We start from the raw sequence: 20,344 nt of genomic DNA on the forward strand, positions 1-20,344 counted from the left end.
CCTGTGATGGTTTGTGTGAGCAAATGCAGGAGGAGGTGAGAGAAAAAACTATTCTTTTAAATAAATAATCTCAGTCTGAAGGATACAAAGCAATATGAAAGTTCTGTTTTTAGGAGTAAGGATGTGATTTCAGTTCCAATGAAGGCAAACAGAAAGTTACCTAGTTTTGGAGTCTTTTTCATGATTTTGCTTTGTGCCTTCTTCCCATTTTTCATCTTTTTTATTGGAGAAGGAAGAGAAAGAACTACAAAATCAAAAGGTCTTCACTGATCTCACTGAAATAAAAAAAATTCTGAGTATTGATTCATGCTGATTTCTGCTTTATTGTTATTGCTGCCTATGTCCATTTAGAGTGAATGCATTTATGATTTTTTTTTTCTGAAATGAGAACATTTCAAGACATTCTTCTTTTCAATTTGCTTTTGGCTTTCCACAGGAAAGATTTCTATTTTCACCAGCCTAATAATGACAGGAAGCAGACAATATTTATATTTCCCAGTGTCAGAAACATATGCTTTAGGCCCTACACCATAACAAATATCTCTCAAAGACCACCTCACTAACTGCATTTTAGCCCTTTATGAACCTTTTCATGTGATGCTATGATGAGAGCACATGATCATTGAGGAAAAGACCTGTTCTTTGAAAAGCTGACAAGAAAATGAGGCAGTTACAGAGACACCATGTCTGGCATGCTGCAGACAGCAGGAACAGAGGAGAGCACAAGCACCTCTTTTGATGGCAGTATGGGTGTTTAGACTGGATTAAGATGATTTTGACCCCTCCTGATATACCTGCAGTGCTGCTTTGGTTAGAAGTCTCATTGCAAGGGCAGTAAAATGAGGTGGTCACCATCACAGGAAAAGTTCTAATGCTTTTTAGCACAGAATTTGTATATTTTACTTTAACAGGAATTGATCTATATCAAAGTAGAGATCAAATTCTGATCCCTGCCATGTTAATATATACTGACACCAAAATTTGCATTTTTCCTCACATATAAGTGAGCACAGGCAATAATGACAAATTTAAAACTATCTGCTAAGCACGTCTTTTGACTTTGATGGCAGTTCCAGAAGGGTGAGCAATTAACTTTCCGAAAATAAGTAAGAATAGTAGTAAATGTCCTATGTCAGAAAAATTTAAGTTAATATAAAGTTCAATTGCTATTATTTGAAGGCAAAGTTACTCATTAAAGTTAATGAATTTTAAATTGTTTCTTACTAATAAACAACAGCAACAACAACAAAAAGAAGGTCAAATATTGCTGTCAGAGCTTGGCAAAAGATATAAGGAACATGAAATATGTGTTATCATTGCAAAAAGTCATCTGGACCATTTAGTAGGGCAAGCCCAAATTCATAGCATGTCCTCAATGGCAGTGCAGTCCAAAGCAGGAAAGAACAATTATCTATTTAATGTCACCACTGATGATGTGAGCTGCAAAAAAATTAGCACAGTTTTAGTTGTCTTTTTTTTTTTTTTTGGGATAATGCAAGATCTTCAGAAATCCTGGTGATGACTAATGATATAGGCAATTACCAAGGTGAAGCCCCCCTGACAAATTCCTAAGATTTAAAACAGCAGCAGCTGAGAGAGTTTAAAAGGAAAAAGAGACAAAATACAACTATGGCAAGCATGAATGGAGGATTACACTGCAAACAGTCAATTAAATTTATGATAATTCCTGTCTCAGGATATCATCAATTGAAATGCAAGTTCAGAAAGGGGTAGAACTAGCACATAGTGAAGGCACAAAGTGGGAAAGATTCAGACTATGACTAAGAAGAGAGATCTGTGCAGAGACGACCCTTTGCATGGCAACCATAAATAACACTCTTTTAATACTACTTCCATGCCCATGGAGGTGAAGGGTCACTGATCTGACCAGTCTGACAATGTGATATCATGGATGGAGAATGAGAATTTGAATGTTTGTGATCACCTGTCAGCCCAGATGGTCTTGATTGTGTGGGTCAGTTTAGTGTAACCCTACAGCAGCATAATTTCAAAGCAGACCTTTCCAACATCTCACTATCTTCTGTTATGATGCCTGGTTAAACATCCATCAATTGAGCTAAAAAAATCCAAAACCATTGGACTTCAAATACATAGGCAGTTACTATTAGATTTAACAGAAAAGTAAAAGGAATTTGGAATGCCAAATCTACCAGTCTTTTTCAACAAAGAGCAAATAGCAATAGATTGTTGTGAAAAGTCTGTAGCAGCTGATCAGGGATTTTACATACTGGTGCATAACTCAGTGCTATGAAAAATGTCATCAGAGGTCAGATGCTCCTCTGGATGGACTGGAATACGGTAACAATCTTCACCTGCCAAATAACAGATATTGATGTTTGGAAATGACCAGAGCCTGATTAATGCAATCCTGGAGTCAGAAAAGATTTGCTAGTAGTTGAAAATAACACACAGCACGGTAGGTATGTTCAGCTCTTGTGCACAGGATTCAGTGTGACTGCTCACATGAAACTGGCCACATGAAAATGGCCACACCATTCTGTGATTCTATGAAAGAACATGATTCTCTATTTAGATTGGGCCTGAAGCTAAGTGACATGAATAACTGGAATAATTAGATTACTATTAAGTTTGATGCAATGGCTAACAATGAAACTGTTCTAAGTCCATAGCCTCACTGTCACACAGAAATGATCAGGATTTACTCAGGCAGTGTCAAATCTTCAGCATAACCAGAGGTTAGTTTATCATAACAGAGCTGTTTTGGCTGCTTCTATGTTCTGTTAGCATACAGCATTCAGGTAACCTATTTTCCAGTAGAAAGGTTTCTTTTCATTGACTCATTTGTCTTAGTGGAAAGTAATTGGAACTTCTCATCTATGTATCCTATTATAGGATACATAGGATACATAATAATTTTACTATTACAAACCCACAAGTCAGCCAATTACTTTTAAGATCAGTGAAAGTGTAAATGAAAGATCCCTTTTTGTTGCCATGAAAACAGTTCTGTTTTGTGACAGGACAGAGATTTTGGTTCAGAAAAGCTGTTAACTTAGTAGCACCACTGGAAACATCAGAAGACATCAAGGAACAATTGAGTTGATGTACTGGCCCTTATTGCAGCCAGTGAATAGCAGGGAAGCCTCTGTGAGTCTCCATGCTTTTCATAGCTCTTTCAAAAGACACTGACATTGAAACCAAGGAGAAAAGTTTCAGGACCTGCTCCAATATAAAATGTAAGACTTTTGTTAACTGTTAAAACATAGCACCCTTTTGTTGATAAAAGAGAGATTCTGACTGACCATGTGGTTCTCTTATGGATGAGCTGACAAAAACAATCTCTGAAATCACTGCAAGGAGAAACAGGTTGACAGGTATAAGCAGCAGAAAAGATACTCCTTGAGAAAATGTATTGCTACAATATAGAAAATCTAAATTTCACTTTACTGTAATAGACTTCTCTGTGAGATCAGGCTACACATAATAGACTATGAAGCATCTTTTTCAGCTGGAAAGTGGGAACATTCACCTCTCTCAGAGTTTCTATGAAAACAACCTCATTAATAACTGAACTGGAAGGCTCTCTGAGGGAAGTTGCTATGGGAATAAAATGTCAAATATCAGTGTACCAAACTGTTTTCTCCTGCAATAAAATTTATCAGAGTGATCCCCAGGTGAAGGAAAATTCTTTAAATTAAGTTAACAACAAAATCCTCAGTGAAACTTCCATCAATCTTATCCATGCAAAGGTCTCTGTAATTCCAAACATGCAAGAGGAAGCTAATAAACCTCTTTGCTCTCAGCTCCTCAGGGCAGCAGCTCTGAAAGCACTGTTCTTGCAAATCAGGGTTTCACAAAATGAGTCTTGGTGCTATGTTAATGGGAGGTTGGGGACCATGTGAAGAGGATTTTACTCAAACACCTAGAGAGAGTATGAGTTGTTTTCTTTTTCTTCTAAATTCAGAACCCAAGACATGACGATTCTCTCTCCAGAACTGAATCTTGAAGAATTATCTCTTCTATTTTTAACCACAACTACAAATTAAATACTTGGGGTGATTAAGAACACTAAAGATCAGAATTATTCCCATTTCAATTGGGATTGCCTCCCATTTAGTGGTTTTAAATCAAACCATCACCATGGGCTTCAAATAAATGATAGTAGTTCTAACTAGTAGCAGAAGCATGTCTGAAATCCTGAAGTGTCCCTGCCTGCTGCAGCTGCAGTGGCACATCCCAGGTACAACCTGGGCTGTAGGACCCAGCTCAGGCAGTGGGGTTGCACTGCTGTGGGTAGAATGGGGATTGTAAACAGGAAAAGCTGCTTCTCATCATGGAAACAGGCAGTATTTAGTGAAATTAACAGCACATCTAGTGAGTACATTTAAGGACCAGATCTCCACTACAGAAGAATTAACGAAAATTTCAAGTACTCCATTACTGCCTGGCCACAAAGTAACACCTCAGAGTCCAACAGACACCAGATACCTCTTAAACTGGACAGATTTCTATTGACTGTTTAAATAAAAAACACAACATACTTTTAAGAGGGCTGACCTCCTCCATTAATTCTGTCTGTTAGCCTACCCATAGTTATCCATCCTCCGCAGTTAAATGACTTTCACTGTCTACTTCAGCACTCAAGCTGCATTTTATTCGTAGGTCTTGTAAATGTTTTAAAACTAAGTTATACTTCTTAGGAAAAAAAAAAAAATCCATTCCGGAGACAGAACCTCAAATCCCAGTGTCTGAGGTTGTAAAGGCACCGACCTGAACTCGTCTTGACAGTTCTGATTTTTAGAGTTATCTAGAGCCAGGAAGAGGCTTCTTTTTGAAGCTAGTGTTCATAATATTTCACTGTGTGAATCATCTACTTGCATAAGAATCACTCCACTTCCTCTGCCATTTTGGAGGAAATCTGGTCTCACAAATGTTTTGGTTTTTTTTTTTTTTTACATACATGCTCCAGACTAAACTATTATTGATCAAATATGATCAGTTTTTTCTGACTTCAGATGAAGTGATGTCCTGAGCTATTAGTTATCATTAACACCTCAGTATACATCAAATTTTGTGGTTTTTCTCTGTTCTGGGTGGTATAGAAAGGGTAGTGAAAAAACCTGATTATAGCATCTATATTTAATTCATAAGAAACTTCCATAATTTCCCAGCACTGCATATTTCTTCATCTCAGTGTTTACAGTTAAATATTTGATGATGGAATGGGTAGTTTTTCTATGGAGACTGAAGAAAATGGACTGACTGCTGTACATAAAATGACCACCTAACTGTAGAAGTTTTTTTACTTGGAGCTGATGATTTATTTTCTCATAATTGTGCTTCTTACCTCTGGGAAATCCTTGTATACTTATTTACAAGTTATTTGTAAGTATGCTTATTTACACTCCACAAGCAATTACACTCAAGCTGATAGCACCATTCATTGCAGCAAATAATAAATATGAATAAAGAAACCAGGCACTTTATCTTATCTATCCACTGCTAAGATTAGGAGTTGTCTTTGTTTCAGCTGGAATAGAGTTAATTTTCTTCTTTGTATCTATTCTAGTGTTGTTTATTATTATTATTATTATTAATCTTTATTATAATTTACTTTAGTTCAATTATTTTCTTATCTCAACCCACATGTTTTACCTTATTCTGATTCTCCTCTATCCAACTGGGAAGGGGGACAGAGTGAGCAAGCAGTCCTTGCTTGCTTGCTAGTAGTGTGGTACTTAGTTGCCATCTGAGATTAGAACCAGGGCTGAAGTGAAATATTAAAGACTTCAAGCAAAGCAAAAATAGATACAATGACAAAACAAACCAAGTCCACCTCAGGTCAGCTGGTACAGAGGTGACTGAGGAGAGGAGGAGGAGGACTTCAGACCAGCCACAATTCCCAGGTTATGGCTGGGTGCTGGCATTAACAGAAGGTCAGTAGATTCTAAGCTACAACTCAGATTTACCTTGTATCATCCCACAACAAGAAAAAATAAAAATATTCACTAGGTAAGCAGGGTGGGGAGTTGATAGATATTAATGTAAGGAACATAAGTTCTAATTTTTACCACAGAAGTTATTAGGTGCAAAGCACAAACAAATAGTGAGGTACAGAGGATAAAATTGCTAAAATGAATGTTTGGTGCCTGAAACATTCAGTGGCACTAAATGTGCTTATAACAGTTCTGTATAACCACAGAAACAGAACCTCAAATAAGTTTAATTATGGATGTTAGATGAAAATAATGAATATTGGTGACTCAGTACTAGAGTCCCATACAGCATACACTGGGTCTGTTTTGAAGAGAGTAAAGTATATAAAAATATCTGCATATATATAGAGAAAAAGAGGGGGAGATAAAGAGATAGTCTCTAAAAATATATGTGTATTTATATTTTCTTAACTAGAATAAAATGGCTAATCAGTATATCAGAGCTTCTTCTGGCTGTCTATGAAAATAATATTAAACAACCTTGGCCTCTTCACAGTACAGAATGGAAAGCTTTCAACAAAAGAAAAAAAAAATATTGTAGCTTTTTATTATTTACAGGTTGTGAAAAGGACTGGAAATCAACTTCAGATCACTAAAGACTAGAAGAAACATTGTATACAACAGAAGCCAGTCATCTTTCTTGGGTGATCTGCTGGGGTGTATTCTTCTTTTCCAAATTGGAATGTAGTGCTTCAGGAAGGTCTTTACAATATGCAGGACATCCTGTCATTCAAAAATTCAGGTTGTCATTGATCCACGTATGTCTGTGGATCACAAGACGTAGATAAAATACCTAGCAGAGGAAGGTTAAAGTGCTGAGAGCACCCTGTAGTTACTCTCAAGTATTTGTATGCCCAGGGAAGCATTTAAAATTCTCTGCATCTCACAAGTGGGAAACCTGAATGCCACAATCTTTTCTCTGTAATGGACAGCTATAACAGTGGAAGGGCTGCCTTCTGTTAAGGCACTTTAAAATCCATGCCTGTGCTTCACCCAACACTGCTGAGACAGACTGATGGCTCCTGGCTTAGCAACATCAGCAACCCCAAGTCATGGCAGCACTCAGCCTAAGTGCTTGGAACCACAGAAAACTGGTATCTCTTCACTGCCACACATTACTTAATCTTTTCCAAATAGCCCACATAACACCTCCTCACACTCAGAAAAGCCCTGTGAAAGCTGTTCAGGGTGCTGATGCTATCCTTGCAACAGCTGTAATTTGCCTAGCCACCAGACAAGCTCCACTTGGATGTCCTGCCTCCCACAGCCACAGCCAACACCTGTGAACCTGATGCCCAGTCCTTTTCCCAAACTATAATAAAAAAACCCACCCCCCCAAAAAAACCCCCAAAAAACCCAAAAAACAACAACAAAAAACCAAAACCAAAACCAAAAACAAGAAACCCAAAACAAAACAAACAAAAAAAAATACACAAAAAAACCTCCCCAAAAAAATAAAAAACCAAGAAAATCAGGACAAGATACACTGGGTGATTGTAAATTTCTTTTTTTTTTTTTTTTTGCTATTTTGAAGCTGCCCAGGCAGCTGCTCTCTTCTCTGTTCATCAACAGAGAGCTCACTAAATCCAAAAGAAAAACAATTGCCCTGCTGAACATTTTGATCAATAGCAGTGGTAACTACTCTATGATTCATTGCCAGCAAAATCGCACAGCACTTAGTACTGACAATTTTTTTCAATAAAGATCAATAAATCCTTCCAGAAAGTCTTTCAATACTGAGATTTTTATAGAGAATTTTACATGAAAAATGTATTTCTCTTTCTAAAGTACTTTTCATCTGCTATTATTATTTGCACCATAAAAAGGCTCTAGTTTAATAACTTACATTAAAAACTTGAGCAAGAGATCTCAAAGACGTGTCACTGGGCAGGAAAAGACATGGCAATAAGGGCATAGCTGGCATTCATTACTGAAAAATCACATGCCAAGGCTGGGCAGAGAAGAATCTGATGAATCTGCATAAAACTTCTGGCTAATCTGTTCCTCTTGTTATGTCCAAACCAATTTCAACAAAAGCTAACTTGGTTTTACAGCAATTCTGCACACTTAGGATTGTATTTCTGTAGTTTTCACATGCCAAAAGAGTCAAATATGATGTGGGCTTAAGAGAATGACTTTTCCTACTTCCAAAATGATCTTTTGATGATCTCTTGTTGTTTGGCTTCAAGCTTTGTGTAGCAGCTGACAGTGCTTAAGATGTGGTATTGCCCCAAAAGCATTTGCAGGCTTCACAGCTTAGACAAAGATTTATCCAAACCTTACCCCAAAAAGGCAAAAAATCAATCTTCATTAAAAAATGTGAAAACAATCCAGGGGGAAGTGGAAGATAGTTTCAGAAAGGTGTGAAGGACACTCAGGAGGCTGACAGTGATTTTGTGATTAAATTGCATCTTTGTTTTAACAAGGTAGCTAAGGACAGTTCTTGTTGCTCAGCAAGGGAGGTGGAACAATCTTAAAAGGAAATAATAATTACTGGAAGGATTAACTCAGTTTGCGTTTTTATATCTTAAATAAAGAACAGAAGGTGTTCCCTTATCACTGCAAAAATAGGAAAAAGAAGGAGAGTATTTTTTTGTCCACTGCAGCAGATTGCCTTGTAGTATATTTATCTTACTAAATGAACAGTCCTTCTTACACAGAACACTGTTAACAATAGAATGATGAAATCAGTGCTCTATTTTATTCAGTATCATACCAAGTAAAAAAAGGCAGGGCAGAAACCACATCAGGTGTAGAATTTATCTAAATGTTTCTGAATTTCAAAGAACTAGAATTGATATTTATTTCTTAAAAAAAGAAAATGAGAAGGAAAGTGGGAATAAACAAAAAATCAATAAAATATTACCAGATAGAAATTAAAAACACTGATTTAATTCATATTTTGAGTCAGATAAACAAACTGTAGGGTAGATTTCATTAATATATCTAAACCAGGTTTTTTCAAATTAGACCGAAATGGAGAAAGTTTAAAGAAGTATAGAATGGAAAAAATCGTACTATGTTATGATATTATAAAGAAAATATTTATAGGAATATAAAATTTGGGAAATAAAAGTCAGATTCATTAACCATGTTCAGTTATTAGAGCCTCAAAAACCTGTATAAATATGCTGCCACCAACCCTAGTAATGCTTTCTAAGAACATCCTTCAATTTAAAAGGAAAATACCTTTGTCTTAATTGTGAGATGAATGAAACTAAGGTGTCTACTTCATACTTACTACCCATATCAGAAAATACAATACAACATTTATAAGAACAAATTACAGTATTTGATACTTTTGTGTCAAGATCTGTGACAGAAATCATAGAAAAGGGGTGTAGGAATAAAAATTATTATAAAGAATATTCCATTAGTTGCAGCAGGAATAAATCATAAGCAAAACTGGAAGAAGAACCTTGATAGACTGACTACCAGTAAAATAAACTGAAACCAAAGAATCATACATTTTTTTATGTTGCAAAAGGACTTTAAGATCTTTGAGCCCAACTAGAAACCTAACACTGCTGAGTCCACCACTAAACCATATCCATAAGGGCCCAATCTCCAGGAGGCTTTCCTTGCTAGGTTGGAAAATAGAGAAAGCTGACAGTCTTTAGAAGAGAGGTGGTGAGCTAAGAAGGCTTCTACAAACACCTTTTGGCAGAATTTGAATTTCCAGTGATTAAAACCAGAACTGCCCAGTGACCTCACAAATTCTAGCCTTTCCATTCAGACTGTTTCATTTGCTTATTAAAATATACATGTTGATGAGAGTCAAAGTGGAAATTAAGGAGTTAAAGATGAGGTCAAACTGAGCGTGTGAGAGACAGCTGCATGTAAATAAGTCTTCTAATTATTGGAGTAGAAAATAACTTATTTGGGAACAAAAGGAAGGAAGTCTTCATGTCTGTGATACAAAAGTACAACCCTACTCGTACCTTCATTGATGGATATTTGAGGTGAATGCTGACTGCCTAAGGGAATAGACCAAAGTATAACATTAAGGTTTTCTTGAGGACAAGCTGAATACATGTCACATGCAGTGCTTTCATTCTGTTTGTCAGATTTTAGTAAGTGAGGAATCTGAAAGGGAAAGCCTGGTAGTATTCCCCAGTGAACAGATGCCTTCTTTCTTTCTTTCTTTCTTTCCTTCTTTCTTGCTTTCTTTCTTTCTTTCTTTCTTTGTCTCTTCTTTCCACCAGGAATGTATGTTTATAAAGGTACAGTACTATAGTGTAGTATATAAATAGTATATATTGGCCTAACTATAAAATTGCACTGTATACACGTAATGTAAAATATAAACAGTATAATGTTAATATCTAAGATTTTAAAATTAAAGGATGTTTCATTAAATGCTGTATTAAGAGAATCAGTTCCAGGTCTGATGAACATGTTTATGTCAACATTCTCTTGTACTGAGAAGGTGGAGGCATCTTGAGCCCCACCAGTGCTCATCTGCAGATACAGTGTGACTTGAACATACATTTCTGATAAAGAAATTAGTTTCCTAGGATCAAGTGCAGCCAAATAAAAACTGGTGTTATTCTTCAAAACATTTAATGTATTAGAGACTGAACCCTAGAAAGTAAACCAACTTTTTATTTTTTTAACCACGGGAAAAAGACCAGGACATTTGCCGGTTCTTTTTTTCAAAGACCCTGTATTTGCTATTCATGCCCGATTTTGATTGAGTCCAAGGAAACTCAGAGTATGACTTAGTTAAGAAAACAACTTTTACTGATCTCTTCAGTTTTTCATGTTTGCATAATAATAATCTTCCGCTTTCTCCTGTTGCAGGGAAGCTTACATACAAAGACACACAGAGTGTTCAAAAGTACAACAGCAAATTAGGCAACAGTTCAGCACAGGCCTACATTAGGCAGTAAGTAATGTCATTCAAGGTAACCAATTTAACTAATCCATGAAACTAAGTAGAACTGTGCTCAAAAGAGATCACACCCTCTGATGTGCACACTGCTTACTACTGCTGCTCTTCCCCCTCCAAAAAGTCCAGGCTTTTCCTGCTGAGTTTGGTGGTTGTCCCATACCTTTTGTTCCTTCCCCTCACAGGTTTTACCCTCATAGGATGCTGTGGAGCTCCTCTACCAGACTGAACTAGACGTCTTCCTTTTCAAGTGAATATTGTCTAAGAATTTTTACTTTGTATTGATTCATCTTAGTAGCAACCTTTTCTCTTCCACACCTTTCCCATCATCTCAGCATTAGCTCACTCTGGCTAAGTCAAAATGTTGTGAAACCTCCAAAATAACTTGACATTCTTTCCTCTATTCCACCCTTCAGTGCTTAGTCACAGGTGTCACTGCCCACCAGGTTTTGCTTCAGGAAGGTGTCACCCTCTGCCTTCTCAAGCCTGATTTTTAATGAGAAACCTAGAAGAGAGTGAGTCTTGTGCTTGGCCAACAAAAACCTGCCTTATTTGGGTTTATGCCCACATTCAGAAAATACTGTGAAAAGACAGTTCTGGTGAGACAGTTCTCTGAGGATCTATGAACAAGATCATAATTCCTTACCATGTTGTTTCCCTAAGATTTTCTTGGTCATTTTCTAATTCAGTCAGGTACAACATATGATTCCAGGCTGAACTTCATTCATTGGACAGTATGGTACCCAAGGTTCACAAAAAACTGCATCTCCCCCTGGTAGCTACTGCTGGCTTTGTAACCCACATTCACACATCCACATCAAGGAATGATTCAGTGTCTGTCACACTGCAGCCAGGTGGGATGAAGTAGATCTGTTCCCCCTTGTTCTATGGGAAGCTGTCAGATCTTTTGAACTCTACTGGAAGTGAAGCCAACATTGAGCAGTAGAGTCAGTTTAATACCTCTGCACATTTGGAAACCATTTGTCCTGGGATGAAACCAAACACTTACTTCTCAGATTGCCACCCCTTCCAACATTCATCTTTTCCAGTCCGTCAGAACCCAGCTCTCTGAAAGCCTGCTCTTTGGCACAGAAAACAACAGCAGCACAGCTGAAGGAGCAAAGCCTTTTCACTGCAAGCACAGCTGTGGGCAGGGATGGGAGACAATGTCTGAATTTGTGAAGGAGGGCTTGTGAAAGCAATGGTGTTGAGATGGAGACAATAATCTTCTTTTCTGAGTTTATTTCACAATCAGAAATTCCCATTATCTTGAATAAGAGTCTCTAAGCTTACCTTGCTTGATGCTTGGTTAACTTTGAATTATTTATACTGGCTTATTCACAAAAAGCCTATCTTGGTATCTAAATACACTACATAACACATATTGCAACATGGGTAAAATGTTACCTCTCCTGAGCACTTCCTCAATAACAAGCCAACAAGAAATTCCTTCATGCTCAGAGTTAGGTATTATGCCAACCACTTCTGCAAATTTTGGAAGTCTACAAATGCAACAGCAATAATTTCCAGGATGTTTTTGTTTAAGACAGAGGTCCTGACAAGGATGCGTCCATCAAAACAGAAAACTAAATCTTAAATTGTTGGAAATATTATTAGGAAGGATCTTGAAAATTTATCTGGACCATCTCTAAGATATTGCTAGCAGAGATTTTGTTGAATTTGGATGATGTGAAGTTAAGCACAATTGACAAATACTTTAGCTGTCCCTGGAACGAATCTTTGTTTTAATCCTGACAATGTGAGGTAAATCTGATATTGCACAACATTTTAAGGATATTCAAATGGTGGAACAGAGATGCAGCTCATTTGAGATAGCAAGAAGCTAAGACGAAAGTGCCAGATGCATCTTCCTTAGAGTTCCCTGTAAAAAAGGGAAAACTGATACAGAATTAAACTTCACCTACAATTATCATTTAGTGTCTGATGAGGTCCACAACATTTGTGTGCATTGTACCAAAGCCCGGGCCAGGAAGATGAGGGCTAATGGTGATTGCTACGTCACAATATTCCTCCTGAACCTCCCTGGACACAGACCATGTAAACTGTCAACAACAGTTTTGCATTTGGTGCCTCTCTGGCTACCTGAAATTACCATATTGTTTTTCTGTGCTCTCCTTTCCCACTGTCTCATATCATGCTCTAAGTGTAAGCTCAACACTGATCTCTTTTGTTCTGTGATTGTACAGACACTGTTATCAGGGCTTCTGAAGTGCTTGCACTAAAGATAATGATGACTTCCTGTCTAAAGTTCAATAAATAAAAAAAGAAAATTGTATAAAATTCAACATGGTCATAAAACAAAATATAAAAAAATCCAGTGGTCTGGATCTAATTTATCTAAAACATTGATATTCAGCATAAAATAATGACTTTGGCAGCTGTGGTTTTCAACAGAACTGCCTTTGAGCAGTTTTTAAATCACATTTTGGTATTCTTATCCAATTCAGTTCTAAAGGGAACTGGAATATTCATCTTTGCAAGGAAAAAATAAAATGCAATGCAATATACCATAGAACTTCCATGAACAAATTAAAAATCCAGCAGAAATATTGATCTCACATGGTGTTTGCTACTTTCTCTAACAGAAGGTATTTAGGTTCCAACCCTTTATTTAGGGCTGTTCTTTAGGGCTGTATTTTATAAAGCAAGTATTTTGAAGAGAGCGTGTTATTATCCTCGTGATCCGAGTTGTGTGCAGCAGCTTTGTGACTGCATCAGACATTGTCCATTACAGCTGTGAGGCAGCAGGATGGAGAGCACCATCATATCACTGACAATAACTGGACACTGCATGCTCTGTTCTCAATCTGACTCATTTTGACATTTAACCATTGCTTTAAATTGGTTCCAAGTAAAGCTCTTGTTTGCAATTTTCCCCCATGTCACCTTATAGTTCTTCAGCTTTCACTGCACTTACACATAAACTCAGCCGTTATGCTCAGAATTTAGCTACCTGAATCCACACTAATTGCAGGCATTTTTCTTAGGCTCTTTATCTGGGTTCTAGGCTTTTAGTACAAGTCTTTTTCAGCAGCTGGCCATTTAATAATGATGTTTTCTGACACTCGCCAACAATTTTAAACCCTTCATTTAAGCTGAAGGCTTTTCTAAAGAGGAGAGGTAGAAATCAATTTTAAATTACAACTTCAGATTGGAAGTTTAACTGCAGGGGACGGATGCTATATCCTCTAGTACATAAGATTTCCATTGAGCTCTGTAGTTCTGACACTGCAGCAGAACAAAGCCTTATGGCTCAGGCAGGGAAGTGGGACTTCAGCACTTCCTTGAAGTAGATACAGAAGCACTACAGTGAACCAGGTTCTGACCATGGAGAATAAGCCAAGGCGGGGTGCTATGCTTCATTTCTCACACACAGGACTACACTACTGAGGCACAGCCTGTCACAATGACCTCCACAGAGGGGTGTTCCAGCTCTGCAGCTTCAGGACGCTCAGTGCAAGGTTCTCTGGAAATACATATTTACTTTAAATGTAAAGTCATGTACAACAAAAACAAAACCGAGCTCTTTAAAAGGTCAGTATACTTATTTCTAAAAGTAACTGCAGCAAAACTGACTTTTTAAGCCCCAAATAATCAAACACAACTGCCATATCACTTAGCAGAACCACATCTAACTTATAACACTTAGTTTCTTATCCTTCTCTCTGTATCTTCTACCACAATGTAGGGAAATAGGTTATTCCTCTTTGATAGTAGGAATATCTCTCCTGAGTCAGCTCTTTTCTAAAGTACTCTTTTCGACTATTTCATTTTCACATTTTGAATACGATTGCAATTTTAACTGAACACAGTCATGCAAATCCAGCAAGAAAGGTACTCTTTGCAGTCACGAGGTTATGCTGATATATTCATTACCTGTGATATTTACTGAGAATTTGCAAGGAGCATTTACCAATGGTGAATACTAGCCTTATGTGTCTATTGCCATTCTTGTGAACATGTTGCTGTTCTGAAGAGTTGAACATGAGGAAAAATTTACTTCTTTGGTCTCCTGATAGTAGCACTGGATATACATTTTCAGGAGAGGGTAATTGTTATGAGAATAGGAAATATTCAAGGCGAAGAGAGTCAGGTTCCTTTGCTTCAGTAGTATTAACCAAAACAAAACTGTTTATTTTTTACCTGAATTGACTACACAATTTGTGCAGTACCTTGCATAAAATGCTTTTTAAAGGTCTGAAAAGATGTTATAGTTCCACACCATATAAGGGTCTAGCTTTGGTAAGAAGTAGTGATGCTGCGCAACACCAGACCTAGTTCTCTATCCAACATATACAACAATAAAAATCAAGGAATTATTTCTGGGCTGAACAGACAAATAGGGATACAAAGATCATAAAGTCACCCCATCACGGCATCTATGCTCGTTTTGGCTGGAATAGAGCTAAATTTCTTCAGAGCAGCAAGTGTGGGGCTATGTCTGGGATCTGTGCTGGAAACAGTGCTGGTAACTCAGGGGTATTTCAGCCATTGTTGAGTAGCACTTCCACACAGCCAAGGCCTTTTCTGTCCATCTTCCCACCTCACCAGTGAGGGGGCTGGGGCTGCACAAGGAGATGGGAGGGGTCACAGCCAGGACAGCTGACCCCAACTGGCCCAGGGACATTCCACACCATATCCCACACCATATGGCTTTGTGCCCAGTATTTAAGGCTGGGTGAAGAAGAATGAAGAGGGAGGGAAACGTTCAGTGTGATGGCATTTGTCTTCCCAAGTCACCATCACATGTGATGGGCCCTGCTCTCCTGGCTATGGCTGGACACTGCCTGCCCCTGGGAAGCAGTGAATAAATTCCTTGTTTTGCCCTGTTTGTGTGCACAACATTTGCTTTCTCTAATAAACTGACTTTATCTCCACCCATGAGCTTTGTCACTTTTATTCTTCTGATTCTTTCCCTTGTCCCATCTGGAAGCAAGTGGCTGTGTGGGGCTGAGTGAGTTGCTGCTCAGGGTTAAACCATGGCAGTAACACAGGAAAAAGTATTATTTAGAAATGGGAAATATGAGGCTGGCAGGGGTTAACAGCAAAGAAGATTAAGTCTGGATATGATCCAGCTGAATACTTACACAAAGTGTTCAGTGGTCTTGATAACTGACATGGAGTGATCAGAGTGGTCATAATTTAAAACATTGCATAAAGAAGAATCAGAGTGTTGCAAGTAAAGTGACTATGAATAATAGAAATGGACCAAAATTCAGTCTTGCTAAGGCCATGTACATAGGATCACCAAAAATTTCTAATGTGGATTGGAGTTCATCAGTGGAAATTACTGAGCAGGGCACTGACCACAGGGTGACAGAAGTATCCACTTGGTATGTCCATAAAAAGGGCATATGTAATTATAGGCTGTATGAGAACTTATTTCCATTAGAGAATGGGATGCATTTTTTCCAACACAAGGTCCTGGTGAAAACTCACCTACAATTCTGTGTATTATTTGGGTTACCTGTGTGAAACCAAGACACGTTCAAATGCAGACAGATGCGAGGCACAGAAAATGAGAAAGCAGTAGAAATAATAGAAAAATAAAAAAGGTTTCCCTACAAATCAAAGAGTGAGAGGGGACATTTTTGCTGTCTATCAAAGCCCCAGAATAATCCTAGAGGGGAGGAGATTTTAAACTACTAAAAACTTGAACTAAACACAAATCTTGTAAGTAGGTTAAGAAACCTAGTCAGGAAAACAGATGTTTCTAACCATTCAAAGAGTGAAGTTCTGGAAGATCCTTCTAATAAAAATGGAACACAGAGAACTAATGTAGCTGGTAAAAATGGTATGAATTACTGGCTTTAAAAATATCAGGGTATGATAATGATGTGTTGTACTGGCTGTAATAACTGGGGACTAACAGCATGTAGTTCAGGCTTCTGATTCTCTAGAATATTTTTTCTATTATTCTGAGCACGGAGGGGAGTCTACATACAGCTTACAGGTTTTAAATCTACTCAATGGACCAGCATCTCTTCTCATCAGAAAGCAGGAGTTGTAACTCTGGAACAGACACCCTGTAGGCTTGTCAGGCAGCACCTGGGTGCTCTTCACACACTATTTCCATGTATTTATTTATTAACTAATACACAGAGTAAGTAACTTTTTTCTACAATTTCCAGAGTTATGATAAATTGTTTTAAACTTTTACTTCCAAAAATCATGTTTTATTCTACATCCATCATAAACATGCATGCATATAAAATGGCAATACTTTTTTCTGCTCATTTTTATAATTTTAAGAGGCAGCTGTGACATTATACACAATACACTAAATAGATAAGTTTCTAATATTCCTACATCTTCATGCACAACTTACCTATTCCAATTCTCTGTGAACTGATTGTCATTCTTGAGCAATTGTACTATCTCAAGAAACAAATTCACTTCCTCTTGTTATACTTTTCCTTTAGCGCTTTTTTTTTTTTTTGGTAAATTACATATTGAGTCAAATATTGTGGGAAATGGTGACTTCTATAGCTACTAGTGGGAATATAAAAAAAACCTTAATCTTGTATTAAATTCTTTAAGATACATTTTCAAAGAGGAGATATTTCTCCCTATTGTTTAGGTACTTGGGAAAATGCCACCCTGATTAATATTTTGTAAGTACTATTGGAAATTGGTTATTGTTTCAAAAGTGATGGACTCTTCTGAACTAGATGGCTGTGCCAAGCAAAATATCTTAAGAGGAATAAAGATTATGTTAGGAACATTCATAATGGGGAAAACCACCTCAGAGCAAAACAAAGCCATGCAAAGAATAAATAATGGCCTAATTGAAATCCATAAATACTTCATGTGCTTTTTTTTTATTAGCTGTTAATAATGGCTGCATTGCAGAAATGTTTTCTGGATAGAAAGAGAACTAAGTGCCATGAGGGTGTTTCTGCAATAATTTACTATTGAACTATGTTCATTTTGTTCAAAAACTGACCACAATTTTGTACCATGGAAAAAAAAAATAAAGGTGGTAATAATTCATGGAGACTGCTAACAAGAGAGGCCAACTAGAAGTCTTCAAAGGCAGGAGCATGAGTTTCTTTTTACTTTAGGATGTCTAGACAAGATTAACAGCATGCTTTCACTCTGGAGTATTTCCCAGTGAATTACCTCAAGGTTTAAAACACCAATTGTGCATGGTTGAGACTTTACCTGGGGGAGGGGGGGGCTCTTTCTCACTTGTGTGTTTACACAGCATGACCTATTGTAAAGGTCTGAAAATTTTTATCACTATGAGAAAATGCCTCCACACTACACAAATGGTAAATAATCTGTCCCATTCCCCACACAAACAATGGAATGTTGTAAACCACACCTCATCACGCTTTGCCAAGGAATAGGAAATGGTCATTTCATTTAAATGCAAGTAAAGATGTAGCCACCCTTTCAACACTTCATACGCATTTAGATGTTCCCTCTCCCCCCACTAGCAAAAAAATACAAATATCTCCATGTGCCATGAACATACAGTGCAGATCATACATGGGTTTGACTTGTTATGAAACCCAGGCAGCCAGAACAATGTGAGTCTATCAAGGCACAATCACATCCTAATAAAATATATTGAGAACTTCTGGGGAAGTTCCTCAAAATTAAGCACCCATTGTCCAGATAGGCAGCAACATCTATCCCATAAGTAGCATTAAAAATATTTCTATGTTAATACACAAATATCTGCTTTCTAAGAGTGCTGTGTTCTCTCTGCTTCAAGAACCAAAATTATTTTAATTGAAATGCATTCACGTAATTCCAATTAAATACAGTCTACACTGGAAAATTACACTGAAATGTATAAAGAGGAAAGAAACACCACATTTTAGGCAAACTTTTCCATTGCCTTCCACTTTACAAGATACACTTTCTTATGACATATTATCTAGCTAGGGAGTAGAAATTCAGAGTAATAGAACATGCTAAAAAAAAAAGTTTCAGAAAGTAAAGGTGATGGAAGAAGTATAGAGTAAGAGAGACATCACCATTTAAAAGAGCAGGTGGGCAAAGAAACGACTGTAAACAAAACTAAAAACGTGGGCTTCCATCTCAAAAACTGTGCCCATTCATAAACGCAGGTTTGAAGTTATCTGCCATGTGCTTAAACCCCAGCTGACGATGTGCTAGACTTGAGCCCGCGCCTAAAAGCAGCCACCCACTCTCTCGGTGAGGATGTGTGGACAAAGGCGGGCTCTGCCGCTGCTTCTCCGGGCAGCACACCCGCAGCTGGCCGCCCGCGGGAGCATCCGCGCCCGCGCCGCCCGCACGGAGCGGGGCCGGACCGCGCCCGGCCGGAGGCGCCGCGGCCCCGGGCGGGGCTCGGCTCGGTACCGCGGACAGCTCCGCACTCACCGTCCTCGTTCTCGTCGAAGACGGGCGCCCTGTGGGAGTGGCCGCCCCCCATGTTAGTCCGCGGCCGGCTCCGCATCCCCCGCCGCCAGCATCCCGCGGGGCGCGCCGGCGGCACCCCGGCAACGGGGCAGCTGCCCGCCCGCCGCCTGCCCGGCCCGGCCCGGCCCGGCCGGGGGAGCCTCCGCAGGGCTAGCAGTCACCCTGCGACATGAAAGCGATCCGTCTGCCCCTGGCAGAGACCGCTGCTGGCTGGCGCGCACCGACTTGGCCCTTCTCTCATCGCGGAGGGGCAGGGGAGGGAGGGAGTTAGGGGAGGAGGGAGAGATGGAGGGGGGAGGGAGGGAGGGAGGGAGGAGGCGGAGGTCCTGCTGCTGGTGGCTTTTGGTTAGCGGTAAAAGCTGGATCTACCTGGATCCTCGCGGATCTTCCCTCCTCCGCTTTCCCTCCTCCCAGACCTCCACTGGGGAGCGCGGAGTCCCCGCTCCTGCCCCGGCAGCGGGGCCGGCCCCGCGCCCTGCCCTGCCCTGCCCTGCCCTGCCCGCCCCCCCGGCGGCGATGTCTGATGGGGAGTGTGTGCAGAGCTGCTCCTGCCGCCCGGCCGGGCTGGCAGCACCGGGTGCCCATCGCTTCTGAGGCGCGGGAGATGCGGGAGGGTGAACACTACTCTGGGTCCAGATGGTTTTTTGTGTTGCCTTCCGACTAGGAGGGGGCGTTTATCGCCGGCAGCCCGAAGGGACCGGCTAAAGTTCGCCGAGTTTCCAAAGCGGTAAAAAGAAGCGAAGGGAGCGGCTCGCTCCCGTTCCCCGGGCGGGGCGGCCCCGGGAGCTCGGCCGGAGCGGGCGGGGCGGGGCGGCGCGGGCAGCTCGGCCCCGCAGCGCCACCTGCCGCCCGCAGCGGGCAGCCCCGGCCCAGGGGCGGCTGCGGTACCCGGGCGGGCGGCTCCGGCAGGGCTGGGCGGGGTGCGTGGGGAGGGAAAGGGGGAAATGTGCGCGTGTATACACGTGTGTGTGTGTACAGAGATGGAAAAGGGGAAAATGTGTGCGTGTATACACGTGTGTGTGTGTACGGAGATGGAAAAGGGGAAAATGTGTGCGTGTAT

General features: G+C 39.6%; 1 protein-coding gene across 3 annotated transcripts in view; it reads right to left on the reverse strand.

Annotated features, from left to right (window-relative positions):
* The window catches only part of STK32B (serine/threonine kinase 32B), a 160,205-nt gene extending 140,474 nt beyond the window's left edge, over positions 1–19,731 (reverse strand). The window contains exon 1 of one of the 3 annotated variants that reach the window (XM_066185448.1): positions 19,654–19,731. Coding sequence is in view for 1 of the 3 variants with exons in the window: in XM_066185446.1 (XP_066041543.1) it covers positions 19,246–19,321 (76 nt within the window). In the remaining 2 variants the exon portion in view is untranslated. Of the gene's footprint in view, positions 1–19,245; positions 19,511–19,653 lie in introns of those variants that run through there. The other 2 variants (XM_066185446.1, XM_066185447.1) reach the window with 2 other exon arrangements.
* Between the last annotated feature and the right edge of the window lie 613 nt (positions 19,732–20,344).

The sequence above is a fragment of the Chamaea fasciata genome, unplaced genomic scaffold (assembly GCF_029207755.1).
Source record: "Chamaea fasciata isolate MVZ Bird 193981 ecotype frontalis unplaced genomic scaffold, bChaFas1.0.hap1 SCAF_6, whole genome shotgun sequence".
NCBI lineage: Eukaryota > Metazoa > Chordata > Aves > Passeriformes > Sylviidae > Chamaea > Chamaea fasciata.